The sequence below is a fragment of the Porites lutea genome, chromosome 12, assembly GCF_958299795.1.
Source record: "Porites lutea chromosome 12, jaPorLute2.1, whole genome shotgun sequence".
NCBI lineage: Eukaryota > Metazoa > Cnidaria > Anthozoa > Scleractinia > Poritidae > Porites > Porites lutea.
Window position 1 is genome coordinate 9,073,800 of NC_133212.1, and position 10,250 is coordinate 9,084,049.

The 10,250-nt window shown below is 39.8% G+C and overlaps 1 protein-coding gene across 2 annotated transcripts in view; it reads right to left on the bottom strand.

Annotated features, from left to right (window-relative positions):
* The window catches only part of LOC140921226 (patched domain-containing protein 3-like), a 91,957-nt gene that overhangs the window by 63,363 nt on the left and 18,344 nt on the right, over positions 1-10,250 (bottom strand). For both annotated transcript variants that reach the window (XM_073371205.1, XM_073371203.1), the window contains exons 2-4: positions 2,543-2,789; positions 1,935-2,008; positions 934-1,053 (exon numbers count right to left, since the gene is read on the bottom strand). In XM_073371205.1, the coding sequence (XP_073227306.1) occupies positions 934-1,053; positions 1,935-2,008; positions 2,543-2,789 (441 nt within the window). The remainder of the gene's footprint in view (positions 1-933; positions 1,054-1,934; positions 2,009-2,542; positions 2,790-10,250) is intronic.

Consider the following 10,250-nt stretch of genomic DNA (forward strand, 5'->3'; position numbering starts at 1 on the left):
CATCAGTGTTTGTAATAGCAGATGATAATCTACGGTATCGAAGGCCTTAGAAAGGTCCAGAAAAAAGCTCCTGTAAAACAACCAGGGTCCATATTCTGAAGGATATTGTCTAGGACATGAGCCAAGGCTGTCCCCGTTGATAACTCAGGTCTAAACCCAAATTGTTTGGAAGTAACAATTTCGTTGTTCTTTAAATAGTTGGGTGTGGACCACTTTTTCTAGGATTTCACTTATTGTTGGCAGCACAGTAATGTAGCTGTAGTTTTGCATCGCAAAAAACACCTTTCTTAGACAATGCTTTCACTTTTCCAAATTTTCAAATAGAGTGGAAGGTGCGAGCTTCAAGAGAGAGATTGAATAATCGCGTTAGACTGGCTCCTATCACTTAGGCTGAATCTGACGCGCACTAGTGTTAATATCTCTCAATTCATTAGGAAAGTCCTGCTTTGAATAACGCTTATATGACCGGTATTCAGTGGTTCTTCCAGGGGCCTTGACAACACCTAATTTGATAGCACAAAAGATCAAACAATAGTCGCCTAGAGCTGATGGGATAACGAATTGGTCAATAACGCGATGAGAAGCCGAAACGTGTAAACTCTGTCACAGCTGCAGGTTGCAGTACTGTTTTCCGCTCAAAAACATGATCGGTTTAGCAAGTCCCGTGTAAACGGCGCGGAAGGCGGATCCGTGCAAGGTTTTGTCTGTTCAAAAATTTGTCCCCTTTTCATGCCTCAAAACAAACAACCCCTTTTTAATGGACAATTTCTGGAAAAAATGTAAATGGAGAGAATATAAATGAGTAATACCGGCCAAGAGTTGTACATGTAATCTTTCTTGCTATTAATTGTCTGGTCATTTGTATTTTTATAGGCAAAAAAGGTACTTTAAGCAGAATTATGCAACTAAGAAATTATCAAGTACATTTGGTACCTAAGGATTACAGGCTGGTTAATCTTTCTCAAAATGTCATCTTTGCTCAGCTGATTAATTACAATCTCATCAAAGGACCAAAGCTCCAATAAACCAATAGCCATGCAAGCCGAACCAAGCCTAAATTGAAAAGAAAGAAAGAAATTAACAGTGATTATCACAATTAATGACCAAATATTCTATTAAGTTACGTTTTGTAGCTGCCTACTTGAATCTAAGTGCATGCTTCTGCCTTTATCCTGAGCGAGAAAGAAGTGTTATTATATGGGTAAAACGAACAGGAGAAATTAAGCTACGAAAGGAAAAGGTTTTCCAGGATTCAACTCTGAGATAGGTTAAAGAAAGAAAATTATTTACGTCTACAATAGAGTATGATTGAGAAAATAATCAGTGAAGAATTGATGGCTCTGGATCATATTTAGTCTATACTTATGCACCAGTCTATTCTAGCTGCGCCCATCTAGCAATAATAGATCATATTAATATTAAAATAATCACGTCTAAGTCATATTCAAATCTCCGATAAACAGAAATTTTATTCATCAATTAATGTTGATAGCTCCCACTTTTGATATGTAAGGTCTGTCAGGATAAGCAGTGAAGAAATGCACAAAAAAGAGAAAACACACCATTACAAACCTCTCTACAAGTTTTTTTTTCCACTCCTTGACCGATGAGCCAATTATCTGCCAAATCTTTTATCTTTAGCTATGCTAAAAAACTCGGGGATGGCCCTTGGGTTGGCGCATACCCAACCGCTGAGGCATACAAAATTTGCACCGCCATCCAGACTGACAAAACGCCTTAAATGCCCACCAAATGCCTGGGAAGGGAGGGGGGTGGTCATATCTGGAATTGAAGGATACTGGTTTTGGTGCCAAAAATATTTTGATCTAGGACCTAACGTATCGCAGGCACAGATTGCAGAAAGCTTGAAGTTATTTTAATCTTCCTTCCTAGCAGTAGCACTGTTGTTATAAAATCTGCACACTACTACTCACCTAAAACATATTTTCTCCCAGGCTATTTCTGTCCCATTACCAATCTTCTTCACCTTTTTGTGAATCATCAGTGCCTGAATGATGAAAGAAAAATAAATCGGATCATCCATGGGACATGATACAAGTCTATGCTTGAAGGCCTGTTATACAGCTATTTCGAGAAAGGTTGTCGGAAAAAGTGCACGCGACAATCCCGAAAGGTATTGTGGGTGGTTTTGAGTTCACTGTTGTTCAAAGAAATTTGAAAGAATAGCACGAGAGGCCATGGACATATGTTTGCGAGTACTTAAGAAAAGCAACAACCGTAGGTTCGACGGATACTGTGTCAGGAACAGTGTATTGATCATATCCCATGTTACCTTTCGGGATTGTCGCGTGCACATTTTTTTCGACAACCTTTCTCAACATAGCTGTGTATTAAACTACAACGAGGGCTATAATGGTGGCTTCTGGCAACTGAAATATTGTTCACTTTGGGCAATAAGGATATCTTATCTTTTACACAATGTTCAAAAGGCAATAGGTGTAGTCTTAAGCATTTGGCAAAAACTTTAATTTGCATCTTCATAGCTCTGATATAAATTTGTTTCTTTTAGTTTTCCATCTACCTCTTTTAAAGTAGCAGGAGTTAACACATCCCCGGCAACAAGGAGAACAATGGACACACGTCTTTCTGTTGGAAAAGTTTCCTCAACCCAGTCCTTGTGTTTCTGTGCCACTGAGTCTCTAGGTGTCCATAACTTATCCCCACGACTTTCTTGAGTAAATCTGAGTAAGCCAGACAAACATACTCCAGCAACAAGAAGTGAAATTAGGATGCTGATCCATGGACTTCCACCAACAGCTTTTCCCAAACTAAAAAAAAGAGTAATATATTATGCTGAGAAATATATGTGTTATTTGCCGGCTGGGAAGTTGGGATAGCAAAAACCATGCCTGAGGTCTTGCGTATTGAAGACTGAGGGGACATTTTTTTCCTTTACTGAACACCATAGGCCAACAACCTCCAAAACCCTTACAACCTCCACAAGCACAACAACTACAAGCCTCATAACCACCACAACCCTCAGAACCACTACAAGCGTCACAATCTCCACAACCCTTACAACGTTTAATTCCACAACACTCACAACCACTACAAGCCTCACAATCTCCACAACCCTTACAACCTCCATAGCCCTCACAACCTCCATAACCCTCACAACCACTACAACCCTTATAACCTCCACATCCCTCACAGCCTCCACAACCCTCACAGCCTCCACCACCCTCACAACCACTACAAGCCACACAACCTCCACAACCCTCAATAGAACCATTACAAGCCTCAAAACCTTTACAACCCTTACAAACTCCACAACCCTCCCCACCACCACACTCTGGCAACCACCACAACCCTCACAACCACTACAAACCTCATAACCTCCACAACCATGACAACTATCACAACCCTGACAACCTCCACACCACTCACAACCTTCATAACCCAAACAACCTCCACAACCTTCACGACCAACACAACCACCACAACTTCCACAGCCCTCAAAGCCACCACAATCTCCACAACGCTCATGCTCACAGCCAACACAACCCAATCAACTTCCACAACCCTCACAAACTCCACGCACAATTTCTACAACCACCACATACCGGAAAACCATCATCACCTTCACAAGTCTACAACCACCACAACTCTCGCAACCACCACAACCCCCAAGACAAGCAGAGCCACCACAGCCTAACCCTCATCTTTGTTCGAGTGAAAAAAAACGTTTGTTTGCCTGTTTTCTTTTATTTGTATTGCTACCTGGTGTTCACATCCCTTGCAAAGTTAGCGAGCATCTTGTTCTACTGTATGGGCTAAAACCCACACGTTAGGTTCTGGACGATATATATTGGATGATATATAGGCGATGGACGATATGCCCATTATTGTTACACAATCCTTCATGAGGGGGGAGAGCCTTTTGATTATAACTGGCAAATCTGTAGCCCGAATAGCAAGAAAAGAAACTAAGTTTTTTCTTCGACACAAACTACTATTTTCCCCCAGTATCTAGATTGTGGTTGCTGTGAGGATTTTGGATGTTGTGAGGACGAAATAACGTGTTTCTGTATTTTGTAAACTCGACGGAAACGGGAAGTTGCTTATATCCGTCACGTTTCCGCGCTGCGGAAACATGGTGATCTAGTTTTCCATGGACAGGACGCGTTTCCATCATGTTTCCGCGTCGGAAACGAACGATCATGTTTCCGCCACATTTCTGTTATCACATTTCCGTTCTTTCTTGTTTCCGTTACGTTTCAGGTGACGTATTTTTTTTTCTTTTTTTTTAACCCATGTCCAAGATCGCAGGATCAATATTTCTGAAACTTTTCCTTTGCGTACAATCAAGGTGAATAAAGGTAATTTTACTCTCGAGATCGGGCCATTAAACGGTTCTCATGCATTACTCGCGCGCGTTGCATTGATGCAAAGAGTGTGAAGTGTGCGAGGTTGCCATTGCTTTCGATTCTAAGTGATAAAAATCGCAGAGCTTACCAACAGCTTTCGATGTTTGCCAGATTGATGTCAATCAGTACCGGCGTAAAAATAAAATGCTCTTAGACGGAGAAAACAAGAGAGAATGGGGCCTAGAACAGAGCGGAGTGCTGGTCAGCGAACGTTTCTTTTGCTCATGCTCATTGCAGTCATTCTTTTTGGCATCCATTTTGGGGTGTCTAGAAAACGACGACCTAGAAAATAACGACCTAGAAAACGACAACCTAGAAAACAACGACCTAGAAAACCAAGTTTGATAAATAATAGTCAAACAAAAAAAGAATTGAAAAAAAAAAAAACGTGAGCAGAGGACCTTTATAAGGGAAAAGGGAGACGCTTGAAGGGAAGTTTGGTTAGAGGTGAACGGCGTAAGCTTGCAGGCCCTGTCCCTGTTCGTTCATTTCGCTATTAAGCTGCAAATGTCATATTCATAGCAAATCTCAGTGTAATCTTATCAAACGCGCCAAACACCCACGCAAATCGCGCCTAGCCGCTAGTTATAAGTAATGCTAAGGTCAATAGGTCTAATTTGCACGTGCAGCACACTTTTTTGCACATCGTAGAACGTGCGGACGAAAAACTTAAGAAACTTTGGAAACAGCGGCAATTGGTACTAACAGTATTTCCGCGAAAAGTTCCCAGGCTTCCGGAAACTTTTCCGAAATGCGAACCATTCAACCAGAAATTTTAGATATTCGGGAGCAAAGTTTGGGTATACATCGCCAAAATGCTGTTCCATTCGGTACTGGAAGTAGCCGAAAATTTAAACCAGACGTTTTGATTGAATAGAATGGCGCCCATGCAAAGGTCATGAAAGGTAAACCAAATTTGTTACCAATTGTGCTCCCTTTGCGCGCGTGCGTAAGAACTCCACTAAAAAAGTGTCGCAAGTCAAATTTTCCTTTAGTATGGTCAATGAAGTCATGATTCAACCTGACTGACTACTGGAAACAAAAGCTTTGCTTTGACGTATTTATTATCCTGATATCAATTTAAACAAATTTCCATCAAATCCAAATAATTTACACTGCCTCACTGGCGCGTCGTTTATGGCGGGAAGTTTAAGCCCACATAAATCAAACAGGAAATAAATCAGGCGTGCTGTTTTTGTTCACATCTCAATACCGTAAACAAACAGTTCATATTTTGAAAACAAAGTAAAAAGTGCTTCAACATTTTCTCGTACCTTTCCATCCATGAAACGGCAGGATACCGGTAACGAGAATTGTGAAATATTGTGTAGGACACAATGAAGGTTGACGTGTCATAAGATTTGAACTGTGATTGGGATCCTACATCGTATCATCCTAGGAGTTTCTGTTTCCTCACAGGTCCGATAGCGTGGTATATATGCAGTGAGATCTCCGGTAGAACGCAAACTTTTGAATTGTTCACAAATACTTATTACATCATGTGAAATAGAGACAACGCCGCAGAGCAAAATTAAAAAATTCTTTTTGGTTCATCTTTAATTCTTCCATCACTTTCACGCAATGCACAGTGCAATGTCCGAGACAAAACAATAGCTCCTGCGACCATCAAGCCAAGCTTTAATAATTATTCGATATAAAAGAAATACATTTATAATTGGCAATCAGAACAAATACAAATCGTCTTAATCTCGTAGCTAAATTCAGAAAACTTCAATGTAAACTTACTTCTGTGGCGGGTCGTTACAACAGTCGCACTTTACAGGTTAGCAAATTCTTTTAACAGATTTTTCAGGTAAGCGGATTTATAGACAGACTAAATTATTTTCTTTCCCACTTCGATTCTACTGAAAAACTGGTTTGAAACACAATAACCTAATACTTTTAAATCAATGTATACAATTAATGTCAATCACTATTCTTGTCATCAAATAAATCTATCAATAACAGGCAACGCCTGTTTGATAAACGAAACAGAAGGGAGACCTCGCGTACCTTGCATTTCCATTTCCACCGGTTTAGTCATTGGCTTCATACCCTTAGCCGTTTTTTTACAAATAATATTTACTATTTTTCTGTAATTTTCCTTCTTAGCCCACCTCTCACCCGTTCATAATCCCCTCCCACCGTCCTCTTTTTTCCCGCCCTCTGTACCCTTCTAACCTCTTAATCCTTCGAGCTACCCCATCCAGGTCATCGTTTTCTAGACACCCTCCCTTTTGAAAGTGATTTCAACGGCTTCAAATTTGCCAGCTTCTATAGGTTCTAGGAGCATGGAATCGGTATATTTTTGCTTTCTGATGACACCACAAAACATCTAAGGGTTGTTATGTATATTTAGCGACACATCGGCCTTCAGCAATCGATCGCTTCCCTCGTTCTGACACAGTTGAGCAGAATGTGAGACAAAAACCTCGTGATGCGCAAGTATGAAAAAGTTGGAGTGTTTTACCTTGCTAAGGCTATCCAAGGCGGAGGATTGTGACGGTGAATACAGCTAGTAAGACGAGGTAAGCTTAACAGTTTTCCATATTTCATTTTTGTGGTCTGTAACATTTAATATAATGCTTGGGAGTCATATTTGTTGACACAAAGCAGTGATTGATAAGTACAGTAATTTCCCAAGCAGGAAACTGCAACATAATGAACCTGAATCCTTTTACTAAACAGGGCAAGGCGCTGCGCTGTGAGGTCTGTGAAATGATTGTAGAAAAATGGTTAGAGGGTTCCAGTGATTTTGTTACAAATAGTATATCCTAGAGGGTGAGTCCTGTGACTCATCTTGTGAATAGTCAAGAGTCCCTGTCCATAAGTCCCAGTTAAAAAACAAGGAGTCCTTAATTGAAAATGCTTGGTATGGGCCTTTTAACCAGACAGTTAATCTGGAGACAGACACCAAAACTCTTAATTACAGTTTACTGAAATCAAAATATAGTCCTTCTATATATTTAAAGCACAAAAAGACTAAAATAAATATACATCTTTAAACCACAGCTACAGAAATCACACAAAAAGGATATTCTATCAAAAAGTCTTCAAATCGATCGATCATCCTTTGCATTCTACGGGACGCATGCCGTGAAATTATTATTTTGCGTCTTTGGGGAATTTTACTCGTGAGGGACGCAAGACGCAGAGGTAACAAAATCACTGGGGTTCAAAACCATTCCAAATAGTGCACAAGTTTAATTTACTGAGAAAGATGGTAACAAATGTTGTTGATCGATTCATACGTCCAGGAAGCCCCTACACAGAGTTGGGTAAACAGTGAAGACCAAGTTTGTATGCTACGGAAATACAAAAACATTTAATCGAAAATCAGGTTGTTGACCCGCAAAGGTTCGATAAGTCATGTTTTGACACGTGGTTTTGGTTACTCGTGCAAAAAAGTTGACAATAGTTCCAAAAGAGAGCTTATAATAATAATAATAATAATATAATAATGCCTGACTGAGACCGCTCAAGAAAAAGTTGAAGAATATATTTTTTTTTTCAGTAACTCTGATCCCAGGAATAGGCACTTCTTTGACGAGAGCTCAGTGATTAAAACAAATGGTAAGTGAAGTTACTGTTGAGCAAACTTTTGAAGTTCAGTCACACCAAATTTGACAACTATGTCTTGAATTTGTTTACCCACGGAGCACTAAGGAGTTCATAAGAACTCGTTGAAACGTGTCCGAGCATTCAAGATCGAATTGGAATTTGAAAGTGTTTTCTTTGCTACGGTTGATGAAAAACTGATAACTCGTCTTTGGAGCTAAAAAAAACCCCAACGATACCCTTGTTCGGAGTAGCATGTCTGGACGTCAATATCATGTAGGTATTTTGGACAGCATTCATTTTGACAAATTACTCAGCGAAGCTAGAGGTGAACTGAGCAATTTATAGGTGGTTTTCAAGCAATCTCGGGAGACACAAATAACAATGGTGAAATGAACAAATGTTGGTGTACAAACAAAGTGAGCTAACGAGCGATCTTTTGTTTACTGTCCACCAGCATGGCGGTAATGACGTAACGTGAAAACCACCTATTAAAAGAAATGGTAACCATGAAATCCACACATGATTTTGATTCCACACTATGTTACTGATGAGTGATCATGCGCAACAGTAGTGAAAACCATTTCCTTGGCTTTGGATGAGCAACAAATAAAAGAATCCAAGGCCCCAAGTAGAGCCTCCTTCCTTTTCCCCACAAATTCACCAAGGAAGGTCGAAGGAGACTCTGCTTGAAGAGTAATCATGAGGCAAAATGTACATAGCAAGTGGTGTGTTTAGTATTTTGGCATCAAGGTAGGCGTCTGTGATCAACTGCTAGCTATATCATTTGTATTAATCAGGTGTTTCAACTTTGATGGCAGCCATCAAACAATTACCCTACGGATTTTAAGAAGCTGGCAGCAAAGTCGTTCCATGACAAGAGAATGAATAACATGCCGAAATGCTTGTACAGTGAAACTCCGTTACGTAATATCCCTTGTTGAATGCTCTACAATGTCAAGGAAAAAAAAGGGGGTTATTTTTGCCCGCGGCATTTTTCTTTGTTTCTTTTGCTAAGGTTGATAAAATATTGATAACTCGTCTTTGCGGCTGGTTTTCAAAACTCATGTTTGTGTATAATTTTACGCAAATACTTTTGAATTGATAACACGCTAGATGCTGTAAAGTTATGTTTGTCTCATTGTATAAATTGATAGAAGAATAAAAAACCTTAACATTTCAAATTGCACCAAAACCCAACGATAGCCTTGTTCGGAGTAGGACGTCTCGACGTCAAAATCATGTAGATATTTTGGACAGAATTCATTTTGATAAATTACTCAGCGAAGCTAGAGCTGAACTGCGTAATTTATCAAAAGAAATGGTAACCATGAAATCCACATGATTTTGATTCCAGACTATGCTACTGACGAGTGATCACGAGCAGCAGTGAAAACCATTTCCTTGGATGAGCAACAAGTCAAAGAATCCAAGGCCCTCCCGCAGTCTCCTTCCTTTCCCGACAAATTTTTCTAGGAACGTCGAAGACTCTGCTTGAATCTCCATGACAAGGGAATGGATCGGATGATTTATATAACATCACTATAAGGACCTTAATCACTGAGATTCTTCATTATTTGACAGACATAAAGTAAAAAGTACCCACCAGTAAAATCCTTTATCCATCGAGCCAGTAATAAAATTGCTTATTTTTGTAAGACACAGTCTGCCACTCTTTTTTCTTTGAACATCTTGAGACAGAGCCTGAGCCATTTTGACTAGTTATCCTAGATCGTGCGATCGAGTTTGACGTTAAAAGCATAAACCGAACGCCTTTGATACAGCCTTTTATACCGGCTTTGTTCAGTTCATTGCGCAGGGTTAATAAACCGGCAAACAATTCTTCATGAGAGAGGGGTACAAGAGGCAGGTCACTTTTTGGCTCACTGTACAAAATGATATTTTATTAAGAACAGAAAACAGTTTAAAACTTCTGCGATTAATTTCTTATTCTTGTTTTGCACAGGTAGAAAATCGTGTCGGAGAATGCAAACCTGAAGCGGTAATTGGACTTACTAGGGGGAAGGATTGCCGAATCGCAGATTTACTTTTTGTAATATGGGAGGGGGCCCAAGGGCGCTCGTGAGTAACGCTAACTCACGTTGGGAAGGCACGTGTCAACGGTCAAGGAAGTTATGGCCAAGGAGTTGTTTTTCAGAATACATACAAGATAAAAAAATAAGCAAAACTGTAATAAAACAAATTAGGGAAGGCATTTGTTGTTTATTTATTTTTCCTGTAGTTTATCTCACATCCGCGAGTACAATTCTGCAAAAACTGGCCACACGACTTCCTTTTCATGTA